The sequence below is a fragment of the Lepidochelys kempii genome, chromosome 15 (genome assembly GCF_965140265.1).
Source record: "Lepidochelys kempii isolate rLepKem1 chromosome 15, rLepKem1.hap2, whole genome shotgun sequence".
Taxonomy (NCBI): domain Eukaryota; kingdom Metazoa; phylum Chordata; order Testudines; family Cheloniidae; genus Lepidochelys; species Lepidochelys kempii.
The window spans coordinates 27,950,477-27,973,013 of NC_133270.1; the positions used below are offsets into that span (position 1 = coordinate 27,950,477).

Consider the following 22,537-nt stretch of genomic DNA (forward strand, 5'->3'; position numbering starts at 1 on the left):
CTCCTCCCCCCCAGCCCACACCCCGCTGGGGCCTCTGGGGGCGCTTGCATAGGTCTGTGGGTTGCTTTTATTCCTGCCAGTTTTTATGCTAGAAATGCCAGTCTGTGATTATGAAGACCAAACTCCTACCCATTTCACCTCTCTCTCGGGTAACTGGAAATCTTGAGCAGTGTTTTGGCTACAAGTTGGCTTTTATACACGGGAAAAAATCTGTTTGAAAGGAATGTCATCTATTCTATGTTTTTATTTTTTTATTTAAATATTGTTTTTGATATCAAATAAATGATCACCTGGGGCAGGAGTCAAGGCTTTTCCTAGTAAAATTTTCAGCTATCTTTATTAAGGCTTGTCTTCCTGAAGATATTTTTGTTGATCTTTTGAGTGCTGTCTTAATTCTAGGTCTTGCTGTATAAATTATATTGCATAAATTATGCTTTACAGGCCATAAACAGCCCACAGTTTTGCAGAGTTATTATTTTTCGTGTGTGTGTGTGTGTATATATATATATATATAAAAACTTTTTTTAAGAAGAAACTCTCCACATCTCAAGGAAAAACATCTGCAGGTGATTATCCTCACTAGCCAGCTGGGGTTCTTTACACTCTTAAGAGCTGCTTGAAACCATGTTTAATAATACAATTGTTTCTAAATGATGGGAGAGTCTTGCTGACTGCTTGATGAGAAAGCAGTGATTTATAATAATGGATTATGTGATTTAATGCAAAAGTATCTGAAGAAACAGAAAGTAGCAGAATGAATAATCGCATTTGTTCTTATGAACAGAAATGAAACTGAAAATGTTTAATTGTCCCTTGCTCCAGCTTTCAAAAGAATATGGATATGGCTGCAGTTAATGAACAGGAAACCCACCTGTGCAGCAATTGGTAAGAAACAAATGTCTGACGCTGTTAGCACAAGGGTATTGTCTGTTGTTACAGTGTCCCTACATAAACTCATAGAAACATGTGTATTGCTGGCAAATGTCTTCAGAGATGGAAGCAGCAAGTGGTATGTAAACTTTTTTTCTAATGACCATAAAAGAATAGAAAATATTCTTGTACTTCACTGATATTCAGAATTTGCTGTGTCACCCTGAGAATAGCAGAATAATATTGATGGAACCTGCTGGTAGTGGTTTCCTCTCCCCTACTCCACCCTAGAAGAAGCAGAAATCAACTAAAACTATCGGTTCTCCTTCAGAGCATTTTTTAAAATGATTCTTTAAAATCAGTTTCAAGAAAGCTGAAATATACAGGATTTAATTTTTGTGGCTTATTATAGCTGTGCATTTGTTATACATATATAATATTTTGCTGATGTCCCAGCCTGTTGGGTTCTTAGGAACAGATGGGATAAGAATGAAGGTTATTGTTGTTGTTTTTGGAGGGGCTAGGTTTTTATCTTGTGGCAGGGAGGGTAAAAATAATTGTCTTGTTGGGGGCTGATGACTTCACTTCTGCTCTTGTGAACATTTTTTCCCTTAAGTCAAACTCCCTCTTTAACTTTCTGCTATCAAGTTGATATAGGTAGAGAGTGGGAGAGGTTCAAGTACTTTGCTTGCAATTGGTCTGATTTGCCATTTTTGCTTCTATGACATGGGGTAGCCTTTCAGGCACTCTACTCTGTTTCCCCTCTCAGGGCTCTTCAGGATTATTTCTCCAGCTCTCTTAAGCTTAGAATATCCATACTACATGGTAACTTCAGAGGCCCAAATAAAGAAACATCCACCCATTTAGGCTTAATAGAAGTCTCTCATCCCTTCTGGGCTTTTCCCTGCTCCTTGTATGGGACATCACCCCATGGAGGTGCTGCCCTCTGCCTTCCTCTTTCTCAAACTTCATTGCATCACGACCCCCTTCTGACAACAAAAATTACTACACAACCTCAGGAGGGGACTGAAGCCTGAGCCCATCCGAGCCCCATTGCCGCAGGTGAGGGGGCCCAAACCCCATTATTCTGGGAAGGGGGAAAAACCCAAGGGCTTCAGCCCCAGGCAGGGGGCCTGTAACCTAAGCCCTGCTGCCCAGAGCTCAAGCCCTTGGGCGTTGGCTTCAGCCCCATGTGATAGGGCTCAGGTTTCAGACCCGGGCCCCAGCAAGTCTAAGCCAGCCCTGGTGACCCCATTAAAACTGGGACTCGCCCCACAGTTTGAGAACCGCTGCTCTAGACTCCTCTTCCCACTATCCAGGCCTCCTGGTTTCTGACTTCTCTCTAGCACCTCCAGAGATTTCTGCTTCAGCCCATCAGAGCCCCACCTCTGCTTTCTTCCCCTCTCCTACCTGATTTTTCTGGTCTTCCTCCACTCTAGAGCCCAGGCCCTTTTCTCTTAAGCCCAGTTTGGGGTCAGCTGACCAGTCTCAGGTGCATTGTACTCTTCCCTCTTAAAGGGCCAGTGCTGCCCTGTCAGATGCTTCTCAAATAGCTGAATGGATTTTTCCCACCTGTAAGTCTGTCTGCACATAGTTCAGGACAGAGCAATAGATTTATCCAAAGTAGAGTAAGGTAGGGATTCCTCACTTCAGAACGGCAGGGATATTGCATCTTTTGTTGGTTGAACCATTGAACAGTATTGCAGCGTAGCTGAAGAAGGATTGCCTGACTTTTACGCTATGGCGGAGTGCTCTTTGCAAAGAGTCTGTAACTGTTACTCCCAGGGGTGAAAGTAAGTTAGAGGACTTACGGGTACGCCGGAGTCCTGAGCAGGGGGCGTGGCCTCAACCGGAAGAGGCGTGGCCTCAACTGGAAGAGGCAGGGCCTTACATCCCTGAGCCCTTTAAATCTGAGCTCTGGCAGAGCTTTAAAGGGCCTGGGGCTCTGTTGTGGTAGCAGCTGCTGGAGCCCCGAGCCCTTTAAATCGCTGCCTGAGCTCTGGGGTAGCGGTGGCCAGGCTCCATCGGGGATTTAAAAGGCCCTGGGGCTCCAGCCACTGGTGGGGCTCCAGCCACCGGTACCCGCTCCGGCCCTTTAAATGCCCGCCAGAGCCCCACTGCTGCTACCCCAGGGCTTGGGCAGCAGGGCTCAGTCTGGGATTTAAAGGGGGGGGTGGTGGGTAGCAGCGGCTGGAGCTCTGCGGCCCTTTAAATCCCCGCCGCAGCTATCCCAGGGCTTTAAATTGCCCTCTCTAAAAGCTGGTCCTGGTACGGTGCACCGGCTCTTACCGGTACGCCGTACCGGCTTACTTTCACCTCTGGTTACTCCTGATCTGACAGCCTGGATCTGGTGACTGCCTGAGTATGCTGCAAGACTTGTCTGTTTTCCCCAAAGGTGGAGTTGAACAGAGTTTTGACTTATTTTGATGAATTGGGAGACTTTGGGTGTCTAACTTGGTAAGTGTGTGTGTTCTGACTGTATACAACATGTAGTCCTAGATAGGCTTTTTTCTTTTACAAACCTGAATACACGGAAACTATGAATTTCTGAAGGGCTTATTTGCTTTTACCATTGGTTCTTCCTTTTAGGCAGCTCTCTTGAATCCGAAATCCGTTTGAATTTATTTTCAGTGTCATTTGTGAAGAGTAACTTTTTTGTATCTTTCTTGTAGCAAAAAGGATGTTCCTGTAGCTAACTTCACCATCCATGAAATCCACTGTAGTAGAAATATTGGGGTGTGTCATTTCTGCAAGGAGTCTCTCCCTAAATCTGAAATAAAAAACCACATTGAATCTGAACATGTGCAGGTAATAAAATAAATTCTACTCTAAAATAGCTGATCTTCATGAATTGCATTTAATAATTGTTTCTGTTTATCCTAGGTTACCTGTAAGTGTAATATGAAGATGGAAAAATGCCACTTAGAGGATCACGAGGTTGGTATGCTTGGTTTTTGCTCTTGATAATACTCCAGTGTATTTCCAGTACTGACACTAGAGTCTTAGTGTTCAGATTGTAGCTACTGTGCTAACTGATGGGTCTTGGGTCTGCTCTCCCCATGTTTAATCCGCTTTCTAAATCCATGCTAATCAGTGATACTCTTGTAAGAGACTAGCTGTATTAATTTGAAGTGGTGGTACTCACATGCCTAATAAGCAGCTCCAAGCTCCTCAACAGTGAGTTGGTTGAGTTCAGGATCCTGACGCAGGGAAGAAAGGTAAGCAGCAGGATATGGACCCTGGACTTCAGGAAAGCAGACTTCGACTCCCTCAGGGAACGGATGGCCAGGATCCCCTGGGGGACTAACTTGAAGGGGAAAGGAGTCCAGGAGAGCTGGCTGTATTTCAAGGAATCCCTGTTGAGGTTACAGGGACAAACCATCCCAATGAGTCGAAAGAATAGTAAATATGGCAGGCGACCAGCTTGGCTTAATGGTGAAATCCTAGCGGATCTTAACCATAAAAAAGAAGCTTACAAGAAGTGGAAGGTTGGACATATGACCAGGGAAGAGTATAAAAATATTGCTCGGGCATGTAGGAATGTTATCAGGAGGGCCAAATCGCACCTGGAGCTGCAGCTAGCCAGAGATGTCAAGAGTAACAAGAAGGGTTTCTTCAGGTATGTTGGCAACAAGAAGAAAGCCAAGGAATGTGTGGGCCCCTTACTGAATGAGGGAGGCAACCTAGTGACAGAGGATGTGGAAAAAGCTAATGTACTCAATGCTTTTTTTGCCTCTGTTTTCACTAACAAGGTCAGCTCCCAGACTGCTGCGCTGGGCATCACAAAATGGGGAAGAGATGGCCAGCCCTCTGTGGAGAAAGAGGCGGTTAGGGACTATTTAGAAAAGCTGGACGTGCAAAGTCCATGGGGCCGGACGAGTTGCATCCGAGAGTGCTGAAGGAATTGGCGGCTGTGATTGCAGAGCCATTGGCCATTATCTTTGAAAACTCGTGGCGAACGGGGGAAGTCCCGGATGACTGGAAAAAGGCTAATGTAGTGCCAATCTTTAAAAAAGGGAAGAAGGAAGATCCTGGGAACTACAGGCCAGTCAGCCTCACCTCAGTCCCTGGAAAAATCATGGAGCAGGTCCTCAAAGAATCAATCCTGAAGCACTTGCATGAGAGGAAAGTGATCAGGAACAGCCAGCATGGATTCACCAAGGGAAGGTCATGCCTGACTAATCTAATCGCCTTTTATGATGAGATTACTGGTTCTGTGGATGAAGGGAAAGCAGTGGATGTATTGTTTCTTGACTTTAGCAAAGCTTTTGACACGGTCTCCCATAGTATTCTTGTCAGCAAGTTAAGGAAGTATGGGCTGGATGAATGCACTATAAGGTGGGTAGAAAGCTGGCTAGATTGTCGGGCTCAACGGGTAGTGATCAATGGCTCCATGTCTAGTTGGCAGCCGGTATCAAGTGGAGTGCCCCAAGGGTCGGTCCTGGGGCCGGTTTTATTCAATATCTTCATAAATGATCTGGAGGATGGTGTGGATTGCACTCTCAGCAAATTTGCGGATGATACTAAACTGGGAGGAGTGGTAGATACGCTGGAGGGGAGGGATAGGATACAGAAGGACCTAGACCAATTGGAAGATTGGGCCAAAAGGAATCTGATGAGGTTCAATAAGGATAAGTGCAGGGTCCTGCACTTAGGACGGAAGAACCCAATGCACAGCTACAGACTAGGGACCGAATGGCTAGGCAGCAGTTCTGCGGAAAAGGACCTAGGGGTGACAGTGGACGAGAAGCTGGATATGAGTCAGCAGTGTGCCCTTGTTGCCAAGAAGGCCAATGGCATTTTGGGATGTATAAGTAGGGGCATAGCGAGCAGATCAAGGGACGTGATCGTTCCCCTCTATTCGACATTGGTGAGGCCTCATCTGGAGTACTGTGTCCAGTTTTGGGCCCCACACTTCAAGAAGGATGTGGATAAATTGGAGAGAGTCCAGCGAAGGGCAACAAAAATGATTAGGGGACTGGAACACATGAGTTATGAGGAGAGGCTGAGGGAGCTGGGATTGTTTAGCCTGCAGAAGAGAAGAATGAGGGGGGATTTTATAGCTGCTTTCAACTACCTGAAAGGGGGTTCCAAAGAGGATGGCTCTAGACTGTTCTCAATGGTAGCAGATGACAGAACGAGGAGTAATGGTCTCAAGTTGCAGTGGGGGAGGTTTAGATTGGATATTAGGAAAAACTTTTTCACTAAGAGGGTGGTGAAACACTGGAATGCGTTACCTAGGGAGGTGGTAGAATCTCCTTCCTTAGAGGTTTTTAAGGTCAGGCTTGACAAAGCCCTGGCTGGGATGATTTAACTGGGAATTGGTCCTGCTTCGAGCAGGGGGTTGGACTAGATGACCTTCTGGGGTCCCTTCCAACCCTGATATTCTATGACTCTATGACTCTAACAGGAGGGAGTCTATGTACATTGGTAGCTTGGGTTGGTGGCCTAGGTTTGTCCCTAAGTAGTGGTTAAGGCTAAAAATTCTGCCTGTGGCTATAGTAGCATTGATCTTGGCAACATCACTTTTCAGTGTCTTCTTTATTTCAGGTTCTCCCGCCCCCCTTCATACTGACTTTTATGCAGGACCTGAAGATTTGTCTTGTTTAAACCGTTTTTAAACATCATGGAACAATAAACACTTACTTTCTATGATTTTCTTAATTACAAATTGTCACTGCAGTTAACGTTGTCAGTGGAACAAAAGTATGTCACAGGAAAATGAGGTTCTGTTTCAGCATAAGCATCAAATGCAAAGCTAGGGCATGGAGGGATGTGAAGGGAGTTGGATCAAGTGGTTTATTTTAAAGCATGCCGTTTTGATCCTCTGATTTTCTGTTGTAGTAACTTACTCAAATCACTTCATGTACTATAACTATTAATGAAGCAATATGAACAGTGGGGATCAGGACAGTTGCATCTAAAACACAACCAAAAAAATCCACTTTGAGCGTTCAGATTAGTTTTTAGGGATGTTATGTTGAAGTATGATGTCTCGTAAATACATGCTTCCTTTTTCCTATGTAAAATACACTGGAGACATACTGTGTATAACTACTCAGGAGTTTGTACTCCCTGTCTTAAATAGTAATTTACTACTACTTTTATGAGCTGGTTGGCTTCTAGTTGAAGACCCAATTAATCTCCTAAAGCAATTTGGAATGCATCTTTCTGTAATAACACAGTGAACTGGGTACTTTTTGGTCCGTAAGTAAACATAGCATAACTATAAGACTGCATATATCAAGAATTATTCAATTTTCTGTTTTAGGCATCAGCATGCCCTCTGCGTCCTGCAATTTGCCAGCATTGTGAGATAGAGCTTGCATTCAATAGACTTCAGGACCACGAGGATTACTGTGGCACTAGGACTGAAACATGTAGTGAGTGCGGTCGCAACATAATGGTGAAAGATCTGAAAGAGCATCCTGAAGTTTGTGGCAAGGAGGTGGAAGAAAGAAGAGTTAGCCAAGCAATGTCACGTTATAACTATAAAGATGAGGCTGCAAATCTGTGTACCTTTCAAAGCATCAGAAATCTTCTGAGTTCAGGCAGCTATGCTGGGCCTCTGCAGAGGATGTCTGAGCCACTGGAAGGCCGATTTTATAGCACTTTTGGAGGCGATCAGGCTTCTAAGAATATTAACAGAAGAAATGCATCAGCAATGCAGAGAGATCCGAACCAAGGTAAAGTGTGGACAAGGGCAATAATTATACATTCATAACTTTTTTATTTTTACCTTTAATTTAAAATTATGTAACTAAGTGGAGTGAAAGCTCCATACCTGTGCACTGTGTAGAAATGTCAGATAATTAGAAACCTCTAATGAAGTGTGGCTAGAGTTCACATATGAATGCTTAGTTTTTTTACTACAGAATAGAACTTCAATGATGCAAAACGATTGAGTAGACGACTTCTGAAATATCTGGTGGTAGGATACAAGTAGCTTACTAATATTAATTACTAGCATGAATCTCTTACCTAGAAACAGAATTTGGCTTGCATCCATTCAAATTCTATCCATTTTATTTTGCAGTCAAACTCTTCTGTGATTGTCTTAAAGGTTAGTTAAAATGTTTCTGCAGTTTTTCATATTTGATGAGCATTTTTGCAGCAGCAGCCTATGTGGACATAGGTGATATAAATGTCTCTTCTCTTTCCACCTAAGGTTCTAATCTCCCAAATCACCATGCCTAAGGTCATATCTCTTTTTAAGACACCCTTTCCATGAACACATGCTTTGCTTTATGTTCAGAGGTATTCAAAGTATGTAGCATTGCTGAAGACTGAATGGATGGCCTTTTGCTTTAAGATTGACCTGCTTGTGAAATAACTAATCAGATTTAGTTTATAAAACTGAGAAGATAAATGACTTAATTTCCAAATTGGAAAGAGACCCTCTAGAATTGGGCTGCTTAATACTGAACATTTTGGAAGGAACTGAATTCCCCCCTCTTACGTAGATTTCAGTGCCAAAAAAAAAAAAAAAATTCTGGATCATATGGAGAGTTCAGATTGAATACCAATTTAATTTTCTAACTGGCAGCATGGAGGAGTTCAGTCTTTCTTGGGCTGCAGTGTGATGTAGTACTGGGCTTCTGACAAGCTTTCTGTGCTGGGGGAGTAGGTGGCATCTGGGAGGGGGTGTGCTGGAGCTGTTGAGCAGGAACAGCTGCCACCATGATGAGCAGCAGGGTGCTGTGGAGCTGCTGCCTGGATCTCTCTTCACTGCCCTTAGTGATTTTGTTGGTCAGGTAGGAAGCAGCAGCAGCTGCTTAATGTCTGGGGAGCTGCAGAGCAACCAAGAGGGAGGAGGAGCAGCAGCCCCATGGAGGAGGAAGACCAAGATGGGACACCACCTCCAAGCAGCAACCCACAAGCTCTTCACCAAAAAACGTGGAGAAGGCAGACCAAGACTCTTGAAGAGCAACTTTTTACTGCGTGTAACCAGTGCTTGAAGGAAGTTGCCAGAAGCTGGGACTGGACAACAGGGGATGGATCACTTGATAGATTGCTCTGTTCCGTTTGTTCCTTCTGAAGCACCTGGTACCGGCCACTGTCAGAAGAACAGGTTACTGGGCTAGATGGACCATTGATCTAACCCAGTATAACCATTCTTAAGCAGTAAGGGAATACCAAAATTCCAGTCCAGTTTCCAGAGAGCAACTTTTCCAGGACACCCAGGAAAAGCTACAGGCTGGATTACAGAAGAGGTAAAGATGGAACACTTGTCAACCTTTGGCCAACATGGAAGTTGCCCATCTGTGCTTTCAATATTTTGTGATGGCCCTTGTGGGAAAAAACAGCTACATCCCATGTTCAGAACAGGAACTTGATAAAGAGCTTCCAGTGTTAAAACCTTACTTCATTCCAAGACCTGCCAGTTGGAAAGAGTGAAGCTGGCATGCAATTCTGATGGTTGGGACATAGTCAGTTAGGGTGGAAATGGGTGAACTTGTAATTCTTTCTTACCCCATCTTTAGGCAGTGGGCTACCCCAGCACAGTTCATGGGTCTAAAACGTTTCCAAAGACCTCTGTGCACACTAGTTCCCCAAAATAGGTGCAATGATGATCAACCACACGAACTATGAGCTTTTGGACTACCGTAGTATGAGCTCAAATGAGTTCTTTGGCAGTGAGCTGAGATGATTTGTACTTCTGGGTCTCCTAGACTGGATGCAGAAATGTGGTTGTGAGAGTGAGCTGGACTAGTGCGAAGAGACCTGTCTCCCTGGTCATGATGCAGTTACTTTTTGTTTTTACCCTTTCTTAACACCGGTGGAAGAGAATGTCAACAGATAATGGGGCAGCTGGTCTGTCTTGGGGCCCTGAAATAGGTTTTTCTTTGCAGGAGATACTGGTTACTGTGTTGCTTTTGAACAGATAGGGGAAAGATTTGGACCTTGTCTTGCAGTTATTCCCATTGGAGTTTATGAGCTAAGGTGGTTTATGAAATAGCAATGTGTGAATCCTGAAGAAGTGGTAAGAATTCATATTCAAAGAGAGAATTGTGTAGTGATTCATTGAGGAACTGTTGTTGTGCTTTAGCAAATGAGTATTATTTGGATCCTCTGGTTAAACTGAATGAAGCCCTTTGGAAGATATAGATTAAAAACGGAAGATTCTTGTCTTGAACCATGGAGAGTCACGAGACTTGAAGAGCAGCAATGATGGATTTGAACAACAATAAAATAATAAAAAAAAAAAATCTGGCAGCTCCTTCCGAGTGTATTGGTTTGTCTGATTTCACTATAGGATTATGAATTTAATTGAACTGGATATTTTTTATTAGAATCCAGGTTTAATTTCATAGGTTAAGCAGATATGCAAGCTTTTAATCATAAAATTGCTATTTGTCTGAATGGAATATTGAGTTGATTTAAACACTGACTAATGCACAAGGTATTAATTGCATAGAAATGTCTTGTAATTTCAACAGTTGTGTACATCACCCATAAAAAGATCAAATGCTTTTTTTTTTTAATTTTCTCATATTCAGCTTGTCTAAGAGCAATAACAGCCTTGGCATGTGCATTGCCTGGGAGTTAATGACTGAATGTTGAATGGTTACAATGAATGTTGAATGAATACAATGTCAGTGCTGAACGGTTTTTCAGAACAGCCTCTCCTATCTAACTCACACTCACTCACCTGGAAGCGTCCTGTACTTTGTAAATACATGGTTTTGTTGGGTAGAGTCTTCCAACACAGATGTGTTGCTAAAGCATGTTTAAAGTAAAATCCTTATCTTACTGAGCACCTGTATCTTCATTTAATGAGAAACTAAGAAAGCTGAGTTTAAAAATGGTGTAAAGAAATGTGCCTTTTAAAAGAGATGTACAATTTAAATATAGGTCTCTAAAATTGTGATTCAGCCATATCTTGTATATTAAAAAAAACCAAGGTTTTTGTTTTGTTTTTTTTTAAAAAAGTGAGTCGCGCAAGGAATTCTCACACCAGAGGTGTAGAAAAATTTTCACAGCTTCCATGTGTTTTTACTAAACATACTGTGGGATTACAAAATTGTTCAGTCTTGTAATACTTGGCTAAATGCATCTGTATCAAATTGCCATACTAACTTACAAAATAAATCCTATTGTTTAGAACCCCACTGATTTCAGTGTGCTGAAATCTTCATGTGGGTCAAGAGATCAGAGCATGTAAATGTCATTGCAGGCATTTAGAATCTGAATACTCCTTCCTGACATGTTTAGAGGCTTCACTTCGTATGGCCATAATTCCACTAACCTGCATCTGGGTCAGATGCTTGCATCAGTAGGCAAACGGACTTTTCTCAGTGATGGACTGAAAACATAAGACTTGTTACAGGTTCATAGATCTTTGACTAGAAGGAACCATGTTGAACTACTGTGACCTCCTGAATCATACACGTCATAGAATCTCTTCCAGTAGTTCCTGCATCAAGCTTACAACTTCTGGTTGAACTAGAGCTTATTTCTTAGGGGGGTGTGTGTGTGTGTGTGTGTGTGATTTAAAGATTGCAAGGGATGGAAAAAACATGATGTCCTTTAGCAAGTTGTTTAAATTTAAGAATTGTATGGCTAGTATAGGAAACAAAGTTCTCCTCCTCTCAGGCTAGACGGGGGAAAAATACAGGAAAGGGCAAGGATTCGCTTCCCTTAATTCATCCCAAAATATAAGTCACCAAGTGTCTTTCTGAGGTTTTGACTATCTCTTTTAAAACAAGAGTGCTGTGTTTGGGGGCCCATTTCTGCCCTCATTTGCATATATGAAAACTTCTGTTTTATTTACTTAGTCTGTTCTTAAAATCATAATTATTGTTAAACTATGCAGTTGATTCTTATAGCTTCTGATATTTCTTTAAGAGGATGAGCTGGAACAGCTGGAGAGGAATAAAAACACGGAGTCCTCTCTGTATGGAGAACAGAATTCCAATTTGGACTATATGTTAGCCCTTAGCCTGCAACGTGAGAATAATCCCCACAACAATATTGCAGCTGAAATTCACAGTGACTTCTGGAAGAACTTCGACTCCAAAGAGTCCAAGCCATCTGAGCATCTTAATGAAATAAACAAATCGGATACTTTCTCCCATGACCTTTCATCTATTAACACTTCGGATCAGCTAAAAAGTAAGTTTTTAAAAAAGCTTTTCTTAAACAAAGAACAAAACAAACCCCAAAATTGATTTTGTTGATGATCAGGGGGACTCTCAGGACTAGCTCCTTGGAGATATTCTGACTTTCAGTACCAGAACAGTAGCACGTTGAGACTTTCTAAACTGCTTTAGATATCTCCTGCATCTGATGTAGAAATTCTCTGTGAATGTGCAGAAAAGCCTTTCCTGTTCTTGGAGTCTTTCCTTCCTTTCTGGAACTATATCTTCAGCTCCCTACATTTTTGACTGTACTGGCTGTTAAAATAGTAACATTTAACTTCATAGACCATAGTCTCAAGATTTGTTAACTAGTGAAATTTGATATTGCTATCTATCTATCCCAAAGTTCCTTTCTTACCAAAAAGATTTTAAATGGACAAGAGTTCAGCATATTAATATGGGAAGGTAAAAGTGACTTTTTTTGAAAACTGTATACTCAGATTCAACTTGCTGTAGTTCTGCCATGTCTTTAAAAATAAAACAAAAAACCCCTTATTCCTGCTTGTAGTGAGATGTAACAACTGAGTAGGTGACGTTACATTTAAGATTAAATATGTTAAAGAGGAACTCTCCTGTATTATGCGAGTGCCAGATTATTTTTAAAAGAAATTTTGTGTGTAAGATGTAATATGCATAGGTAGGCAGATAACAAGAGTTTTCTTCTTCTTCTTCTTCTTCTTCTTTTTTTTTTTTTTGTATTGGACCAAGGAACTGAGGTTTTGAGGCCAAAAAAATCTCTTTCAAACTTTTTAGGAAAAAAGTGACTTCTCTCTCTTCCCCCCCCCCCCCTTGTAAAACTCATAAATGTGAAAGAGTGACTACTGCCCTGAGACTTGCTATAATCCCTCCTCTGTGGTGCAGAACAGAATGATCCCATGGACTAGAAATTCTGAAGACAGGTTGGTTAGTCTGATTGTTACCCCCTTTTTATGGTAGGGGGTTTAATCCTTTTACTTACCTCACAGATGATGAGATCATGTTGCCATGTGAATTTTGTGAGGCACTCTACCCTGAAGAAGACCTGATTCTCCATCAGGTTTGGTATTTCTGAATTCTATAACAATAATGTTTAGCTCTTAAAGTGCTTTTTGTCAGTCAATTTAAAAGAGCTTTACAAAGAAGGTAAGCATCATTATCCCCATTTTATAGGTGTATATGCAGGAGGCTTACTGAAATGGATGCTAGCACTTTTGAGTACAATTTCTATTTAGAAACTGAATTTTGTTGGAGCAGTTTAGCATAGTGGGAACAAACTCCAACAATGCTTACAGGACACTGTCTGCATAGAACCTTACAAAGCCTAATATTCAGTAGAAATGTCTTAATAGTATTTTTAGTTTAATACAAAACTTTCATCAAAACGTTCACTGTGCTGTTCCTTGGATTAGCACTAGAAACAAATTTAACATTCTTGTTCATGCTAAGTGAAATGCCAGTAATAAACCACATACATTGTGAAAAATAAGTTAACTACTGATGTTAGTTTTTGAATTTCACCATGCATAGCAACTTACTTTTAACCTTATTGTCCCATTAACTGGATATCTGAAGTGGAATACAATTTTGGGTGATTATAATACTAAGAGTATGTACTGGAAATAGAGGGTGGATCTGTTTTACTCTGTGAAATGGCAGTAGTATTGTCAGTGTTCAAATATTACTTGGCACATGAAGACTTTGTAAGTATAACTAATACCTTCTTTCCAATGTTGCCCACATAACAGACAGGCTGTAATCCAGCAAGCGCCTTTGCTTCGTTCAGTAAAAGAGGTTCCTCCCCAAGTCAACAACAGGAATACAATAGACATGCTAAAGATTTCTTAGACCAACTGCACAGCAGCAGATCTACATATCCACTGCAGCAACACGCTGTACAGACCGAAGGGAGCATTATCATTCCATGTGAATTCTGTGGCATTCAGTTAGAAGAGGAAATACTCTTCCACCACCAGGTACAAATGCTATTTGTAGGATGGAATTTGACAAGACCTAACAAATCTGACTCCTTAATAGTAAATATTTGAAATCGTGGTAATGCTCAGAGGCTGCAAGTGGGATTGCAGATGCCAGGGATTCACAATTGTCATTTGAATCTGTCCCCTCTCAACACAGGGGTTGTGATCTGTACCCCAAGATGTTGGAGCATACTGGGGCTCATGTTAAAGGAACAGTTGTGGAAATATTTTTTTCCCAAATAATAGAGTCTGAGCAAACAGCATTCAAGCAATACAGCATAAATCCTCACATTTTAGAAGCTCCTGACTGCCACCTTCTCACTCCTTCGCTATAACACCTTCCTCTGCATGACCATCTTCCATCTCTAAGAGTGAGGGCGAATAATTCCGCAGAAAGAACCATAATGTCTAAGTTCTTGAATCTTTCTCCCATTAGGCTCTTCTGAAGTATTCACTAGAGACCTATTTTATTTCCCTATCCAAACCTGAACTCATAACATTTTAATTGACTTACACTTCCTTTATCTTGGCCTCTTGCTCATGCACCTGTTGAATTTAATGCACATGAATGAACAGATTCAATTCTCTGATGCAGAACTTCTTGAAAGGGAAGATGGCATGCACATCTGAGACTAGAGTCATCTGAGACTAGAGTCTGACCTAAATTCAGATACTGTTGGCTGACTTTTTTCCGACTTCATGATGTATTTGGATTTAACTACTGTTCAGTGAAAAGCTGCCAAAGAGATGACATTTTGCCATAATCCGACACTGTTGCAAACTTTCCTGTCACAGCATGTTCAGATCTGATGAGCGGTAGACTGTCAGAGGTGTGACACAAAGGATATATTTTGCAAACTTATTTAAACCTTCCTCTTCTTTTTTTTTTTTTTAAAGTGAAAACCTGCCTAGTAAATGTATCGCAACGTTTATATGAGAGTTGTTCTGTTACTTAGCTCAAGAGTCTGCCAACACTGCTGCAGCATGGCTTCAGCTTGTTTAAATCTGGAGGGGAGACCAGTATTGTGTGTGTGTGTATGTGTGAGAGACACTAGGAACGCTAATTCACTCTGGCAATCTGTTGAAGAAAGGCCACTGCCATCAGTATGAAGGGATGAAATGTCTTCCTATAACTATATATTTCAATAGTGCCACAAATACATACACACGTCATCTTCATGGAATAAGACATAGTCTCCACTGTGAAGAGCTTAGTTTAACACAGACAAGATCAAGCATAGAGCAGGAGTTGGGGGCAGGCAGATCTGAGGGCCCTGATAGATGTAAGACTGGGCTGAGTGGCCAGTTACCCTGCAGGTGGAATGGACCCAACCAGAAGGTGTAACCTATCCTGCAAAGTGTGAAACTGAGGAGGAACAAGGGGAAGGTAAGAGAAGAGGAGACCAAACCTGCAGTCTTTGTATCTTCTGCTTCCTCATTCCCACATACAGATTACATTCCTGGGAGACCGAAGGTAATGGCGACGTCTCTAGTGATAAAGAAGGGAGAATATTGAAAGGAATTGAAATGAACTGAGAAATGCATGAACCAAGATCCAAATGGGATGGTTTTGTAGTGTCTTCAAGTATGATGAAAATTGTGCCATGCAAAACAATGGCAGGGGGAGCAGTTAAAATGCCCTAGTCCCTGTGTAGATCAGTTATGCATTATTTTTTCTAGGAACAGAGAAGTTGTAATTTTACCCCCTTGACCTTGGTAGTAGTCTTTCAAAGTTAATTTGATAAACTTCCATAGCTTACCTCTTTGCTTTATAGCATGTGTTCCATAGTAGGGGGAGCTTCAGTGCATCTTGGATCATAGTTGATGGCTATGACTTTCCACATCAGGTTGATTTTTGCCTTTTGAAAGTAGAAGAGCATTTGGATAAAGTTCCTTTTTATGTCTGATCATAGTATGCTGTTTGGGGCTCCTTCAGAGTGTCTTGAGTGCCTGGGACTGAGCTGCTGTCACGTACAACTTTCTTACAGTAATCTTAGCCTGTGGCTATCAAATTTAAAAGGGACATCCTTCTTTTTTGTTTTTAAACTTCTTGTGCTGCAGATAATCCCTAATATGTATAACTGAAAGATGGCAAATACATTCTGTTCTCAGTTTGTGCATTTGACAGCACCTAGTGCAGTCAGTTTCCCTTCTTTAGTGAAGGCCTTTCACATAGCAACAGAGGGAGAGAAACTATATCTATTTTAAAAAAAAGATTGTAAAATTGAGGGGAACTAGCATGAATGCTCTGGGGCAGGTATAGCACTTGAAGATATTTCTCACTTGGCTTTTTAAGCTACACTGATATCAGGGTCACAATATTTCTTCTGACTTTCCTGCTGACGGGGTGGGTGCAAGGTTTCATTGTCACACTAGCGGCAATGCAGATTGCCTGCTCACATGCTCCAGCTTGGCTTGGAGGGATCATCTCTAAGGATGACTGGCTAAGCATTGACTGGACATAAAGAATGACCACAATTATGGTGTGGTGACTTCTACTACAGGAAGTAGACTGAGGTCATCAGCTCCATCTTGCATAGGTGACATGTCCACTAGTTACAATTTCTGGGCTGGACTTGAACAGGTGACCTAGAAGTGAAGATGTGAGTATGCTGTTATCAAGCCAGTGTCTCATTCTTTTCTCAAAACAAATCTTTACTTCTCCTTGGCATTTGAGGGAAGATGTACCCTTCAAAGCTTTCACAGGAATTAGGTGTTCTCTAAGTGTCCAGAAACAATCAAAATCTCTCTTGCACTAGGACCAGTGTGACTTACGCCCAGCCACTGCCAGCCCAGGGGAGGGATTGGCATCCTCGCAACTGTTGCCTCCCAAAGACAACTTGGAGAGAGCAGAATCGCCAGAATTTAGAAGACGCATCCGGCATCAAGGTATTGGCAAAGTACAGATTTCCAGCCTGTGCGTCTTTCTATTCATGCTTTTAAGATCATTTCCTCCAACTGCAAAACAGAACAAGAAGGCATATTTAATCTAGATAAGGACTAGAATGTCCTAACTCCACCCTTATACCATTGTTCTGGTTTGCATGGCATAACTTGCAACATACATTAAAAATGCTGCTAAATCATAAACATGGAGCCCAACACAAACAAAAACCAAAGAGAAACTTGAAATTACTAAACCCTGTGCGGCAAGAGTGGAACCTGACAAGTCTGATTATAGTCTGCATATGTTGCTAGCTCCATCCATAATTATTGCAGTTGTGGGGAAACGAATGTTGGGGTGAACTTTGAATTTCTTGCCTCATTTTTTTAATTGCACTCTTAGGGTCAAATTATGTAGTTAGTTGCATGCAGAGAGGTTTAAGTGACAATAGAAATCATAGGTGGGTATGAGAGGGTAGAAGCTGATCCGTCATGAATGTTTACTAAATTTAAAAAACCCAATAAATCACAGAATAGAAACTCCATAGCATATGTATTATCTTAAATTGCCCAAAGGAAATGGACTAGTTTACTTAACTTGTGTATGGGGTCATCCAGTGTTGGTTGAAGTTAGTATATAAATTTAACAATGTTATGGAAGGTAGTGACTTTGTCCATAAGCTAGTTTTAAAATGCAAGTAAAGCAACTTTTTATACTAGCTTCCCTCAATGAACAGGATGCCCGTAACTGGCATCTGACGTCCATGCGAAGCTGGTAAAATGTGTAACTTTTTTGTCCTAACGTCCTTCGTGGACAAAACTCTGCTTTTTAAAAAGCACTACAACACTGACCTAAACGCAATCACGGTACCATACTGAAGTTCTCCAAAGCTGCTTAGAATGTGTGTTCCCCATCATGGGGGAATTGTACTAGTCAGTGAAGCCAATATTTCTGTGGTGCAGGTCGGTTTTCACAGATTCTATGGTCTTGCATTAAAAATGTAGGCTATAGCTTTGAAATCCAGACGCTTTTATCAAGGTGTTTGGTTTTTTTGCCTCTTGTTCTGATCCATGCCCCTTGCTTTGATCCGTTATTTCATTGCTGTTCCTAGTATGCTTTATTTTATCTGACTTTCCTTTAGGGGAAATTTCACCTCTGTATCTAGAAGACTTCAGGCAGCAGAGCGTTGCCCATGCTGAACGAGGGAGCCAATCGCTAAGCAACCTGGCAGTTGCCAGAAGCGTACCACTAACCTCTCTTAGTGCTGCAAGAGCTAATGATGCTCTGATTCAAAAAGGGAAGTCCAGCAACTTAGACGGTAATGACAGAAGACTGAGAAGCAGAGGCACAGCTGAATCTGGAACAGGCCCCAGGCCAGTTGTGCGATCCACTCAAAACTTCCACCCTGAAAGCTACGTGCCTAGTTTCCCAAGGGTGTCTCCAACACGACCAAGGTAGCTTCTCCACTCAGCGTGGTGGTGGTGTAAAGAGAATGTTTAGCTCTAAGTGATTCCTGGGGGTGCATCTTTATGAATGGACAATTAGTCCATTCTGATCTAGCTCTGCTATGGTGAGGAAGTGCTTCAGTGTTTCTGCTAGTGCAGACATCAAAACTTGGCAGGAGGAGGAGAATTCTGCGTCCACTGGCCCTCTCATCACCCCACCACAGATCCGTGTACATTTTGCCTATGGCTGGGTTAGGCTGCACTCAATTTGACTAGCTGGTGTCTTTTTGGGTTTGTAGTAAGTAATGAGTTTAAGAGGAAAACAGATTTTCTAGGAAACTGTGTTTATGGCACCTATTTCTAGGGCTCTACCAAATTCATAGCCATGAAAAATGCATCACAGACCATGAAATCTTGTATCTTCCCCCCCCACCCCAATGAAATCTGGTCTTTTGCATACTTTAAGGCTGGTGCTTGGGGCAGGGGCAGTGTGGGAAGCTACGAGCTGAGGGAGGGACATGTCACTACTTTCAGGGAGCTGCCTAGGGAGCCTGCCAGCCCTACAACCCCTCCCCCAAGCACCTGTGGCACCCCTGGGCTGTGCCCCTCTCCCCCCTTCCCTCCCCCCCCCAAAAAAAAATGTAGTCGGGGTAAATAGTACAAATCCTGGACGGGTCATGGGCCATGAATTTTTGTTCACGGCCGATGACCTGTCCATGATTTTTTTCATGACTAGCGTTTCCCAAATTGGGGGTCCTGTCTCAAAGGGAGTTGCGGGGGGGTTACAAGATTTTATTTTAGGGAGGTCATGGTTTTGCTGCCTTCAGAGCTCGGCTGCCGGAGAGCAGTAGCTGTTGAGCTGGCGTCCCGTTCTGAAGGCAGCGCCCCTCCAGCAGCAACACAAGGAAGGGTAGCTGCACCACAACCCTCCCCCACCCCCCAACACCACATGACACTTCAGATTCAAATAGCTGAAACCATGAAATCTACAATTCTTTAAAATCTGATGACTGTGAAATTGACTAAAATGGACTGAATTTGGTAGTACCCTATGTATTTGGGTAGATCTTTTACATGCACTCTCCTTTTTCATGGAAATGGAGTCTAAACTTGTTGTGTGGAAATGTTTTTTTTTTTTCTAATATTTCAGTAGCATTCTTGCTATTGGGATGCCACTGGTTAGAAATAGTTCTGTCTTTAACACCTACTTCCCTTGCTATTGGGTCCAGCCTCCAGTATGTATGGCCAAAAGCTCTGTGAATTCTGCATGTTTAGTATCAAAGTACCCAAAGGTGAAATAGTGAGAGACCTTGTTCTCTGATCCCAAGATTCAGCAGTTTGGGATACAGGCCAAGGGTGAGAGTTTTGGGGGTTTATGATGGAACACTTCATTTCTCAGAAGGACTGTGCTCTTCCCCTTCCCCCTCCTTAAACCAGTTCCTGTAAGAGGATTGAATTTGTAGAACTGCTTCGTCTAATGGTGTCAACTTCTCTCCTCTGTAGTGTGAGAAACGAAGCAGGCAGGAGTCCTAGGACTGCAAATGTTCCTGTCAATTTCAGAAACAGGAGCACAAAGGTAAGTTTTTCAGAGCTCTTTCCCTATACTGGATGGCTTCTCTTCTGCATTTCAGTGGCTGACTAAAACGTTTAGTTTATTTTTACTACTGTCTTTTGAGCAGACAGCATCAAGCATGAGCTTGACTCCCTGTGGAACTCTAACATGCAACACAGGTAGCTGCTAGTGACTCACTCACTGCTGACTGCCTGTTGTCCTCAATCTCGTCTGGATTGGCGAGGAGCCACCTTTTCTGCTAATATACGATTGCTTGGTGTTTGCAGGAGTCTGAACTATTCTACTTAGTGTGCTGTCCTTTGCTCCTTGATCAAGCCTGAGTGAGGCAGACAGAGCTTGTTGTGATTCAACTTGTCTGTTTTAAAATGACATGTATGTTTCACTTACTGTTTCCTCCTTACACAGGCAAAATCCCAGAAACCAGAGTCTGGCCATCTTGAGGAAGAATAATCTATCCTTTATGAAGCGCATATTTAGCACTTGAAGCTCTCTTACTATGCACTATAGTACTTATTTATCCCAGCGCAAGTACTTGCTATATTGCCACCATCAATGGGGACTTTCTATTCATTTTAAATTTTTTAGGCAGTGATTTTCTATAATTGTTTGGTTTTTTTAAAAGTTTGTGGGAGTAATGCATACTATAGCTGCTGTACAGAAATGTCAAAGTGTAAATTTTATATTGCTGCTATTTGGGTGGTCCAAACTGGCATTATCCTAAGTCAGTCAGTACTCAGAGGCCCAATCTGTTTTTATCTCATCTGCTTGTTTCTGTTTTGAGAGGGGTTTCCTTTTAATGTGCTAGGCTTTGGCTCAGCAGTGTGCAGCAGAAGTAATCCATTGCTTCGTCATTGAAGTAAATGAATAGATGTCTGAGCAGCAACCCTGTTAAACCCAAAACATTCAGCCAGAACTATTCTGGATGAAGAACCTGCCATAGTAAGTTACTGTAGAGTTCAGTACTTGTTTAACTTGTTCAGAGTCAGACTCCTCAGTGGTGGGTTGCAGAACATACTTCTCTGTAATGAACAGTTGATCTTAATGATTATCTTCACTGAGGTTTGGGATCAGGGGATAAGTTCAGTAGCTTGGCTTTAAATCTATTCCCACTTCAGCCATTTAGCTTGCTGCTGTTGGCAATAATTCTGCATTAACTATCTATTTCTGAAGTCAAGACTTTTCCCTAAGCCTTCTATCTGGTCAGACCTGGCTTGGGAATCAGGTGGGGAAAGTCATACATATTGTAACTTATGGTGGTTCTGTCTTCCTATCTAAAAGTCTATTAAATACCAGAAGTGCCCAGTATTCCTAAAGGCATCTACAGAGGGATTGTGATCCACAGTGCGAGAGTTTCAGTCCCACAGGGCTTCCATTCTCTCAAAACTGCTCTTTTGCTGTACTGGAGCTCTTACTTTTTAAATTCCTTGTAATAAAATTTGTATCTACTGATCTGTCTTTTGTTCTGTAAACTGAAACAAAATCTAGGCAGACACTAGAAAGTGACTGACTGAAAATTATGCTGAGCAGAATGGGTTGGAAAACTACTCTTCTGGGGAGAAACTTAATTTTTTTTTCCTCCCCATCAGCCATCTTTGGCTTCAAAATTTCCAGCTTATTCTTCAGTTTAGCCATAACTGATTGTGGCATGCTATCTGGGCTCTGAGGGCACATCTACACTGCAATTGGCCCATGCCAGCTGACTGGGGCTTGGGCAAAGGGGGCTGTTTTTAATTGCAGTGTAGACAGTTGGGCTCTGTTTAGCCACAGGGAAACTTTTTTTTGGTTCTCATACTGTTTTTCTAATTTTGGGTATACATTTGAGTTGAGCCTCTATTAGGGTGTCTTTAAAAAGTTTCCATGTAGCTTTTTGTGCTGTACCTTTTGTTTCACTAACTTCCTCATTTTTGTGTAGTCCCCCTGAAATTAAATGCAGGGAAAACCACAGCAGCCCAGCACTGTAGCAACAGGGATGTTTAATTATATTATGGTCACTATTACCAAGCGGTCCAGCTATATTCACCTCTTGGACCTGATCCTGTGCTACACTTGGGACTAAATCAAGAATTGCCTCTCCTCTGGTGGGTTCCAGGAGTAGCTGCTCCAAGAAGCAGTCATTTAAGGTGTCAAACTTTCTCTGCCTCCCATCTTGAGGTGATCTGTACCCAGTCAATCGTGATATACTATACTAAATTGCTGCAAGGGAGGTTTAGGTGGGACATTAGGAAAAAAACTTCCTAACTGTTAGGGTAGTTAAGCACTGGAATAAATTGCCTAGGGAAGTTGTGGAACCTCCAGCATTGTCTAACATGCTCTTAAAAATCTCCAAACACTTGTCAGGAATGGTTTAGATAATACTTAATCCTGCCATGAGCGCAGGGGACTGGACTAGATGACCTCTCAAGGTTCCTTCCAGTTCTATGAAATATTATCTTCCAGCCTCTCTTCCTTACTAGGGCATAGAGAATCTCCATTAATAGATCCTCCCCTGTTAGCTTTCCCCCAGCCCTTTTTCTAAAAACTGCTCAATAACCTTTTTGATTTTAAGTGCCAGCAATCTCGTTCCATTTTGATTTAGGTGGCACCTGTACTTCCTCTATAGGCTCCCCCTTTCCCAAAAGTTTCCCCAGTTCCTAATAAATCTAAACCTTAAGTTAAGTGTTCTAAAATGT

General features: G+C 42.0%; 1 protein-coding gene, 1 long non-coding RNA gene and 1 pseudogene across 6 annotated transcripts; 2 read left to right on the forward strand and 1 right to left on the reverse strand.

Annotated features, from left to right (window-relative positions):
* LOC140898951 (uncharacterized) lies at positions 1 to 17,711 on the reverse strand. The gene is made up of 4 exons (XR_012155153.1): positions 15,727 to 17,711; positions 15,376 to 15,455; positions 7,390 to 7,502; positions 1 to 3,640 (listed from the first exon to the last, which is right to left on the reverse strand). It is a non-coding gene; the product is annotated as an uncharacterized lncRNA (long non-coding RNA).
* Positions 498 to 21,317, forward strand: TRAFD1 (TRAF-type zinc finger domain containing 1). 5 transcript variants are annotated; one of them, XM_073313574.1, is made up of 12 exons: positions 500 to 566; positions 823 to 885; positions 3,543 to 3,678; positions 3,754 to 3,807; positions 7,142 to 7,556; positions 11,719 to 11,985; positions 12,977 to 13,047; positions 13,736 to 13,963; positions 16,726 to 16,855; positions 17,992 to 18,304; positions 19,799 to 19,871; positions 20,274 to 21,317. In XM_073313574.1, exons 2-12 carry the CDS (start codon positions 836 to 838, stop codon positions 20,316 to 20,318), a joined length of 1,782 nt encoding a protein of 593 aa, XP_073169675.1. In that variant the 5' UTR covers positions 500 to 566; positions 823 to 835; the 3' UTR covers positions 20,319 to 21,317. The 5 variants fall into 5 exon arrangements, with proteins under 5 accessions (XP_073169674.1, XP_073169675.1, XP_073169678.1 ...); XM_073313573.1 differs by having other exon boundaries at positions 498 to 566; positions 19,799 to 21,317; XM_073313577.1 differs by lacking the exons at positions 16,726 to 16,855; positions 17,992 to 18,304.
* LOC140898854 (N-acyl-phosphatidylethanolamine-hydrolyzing phospholipase D pseudogene) lies at positions 8,699 to 11,689 on the forward strand (annotated as a pseudogene).
* Positions 21,318 to 22,537: the final 1,220 nt, after the last annotated feature.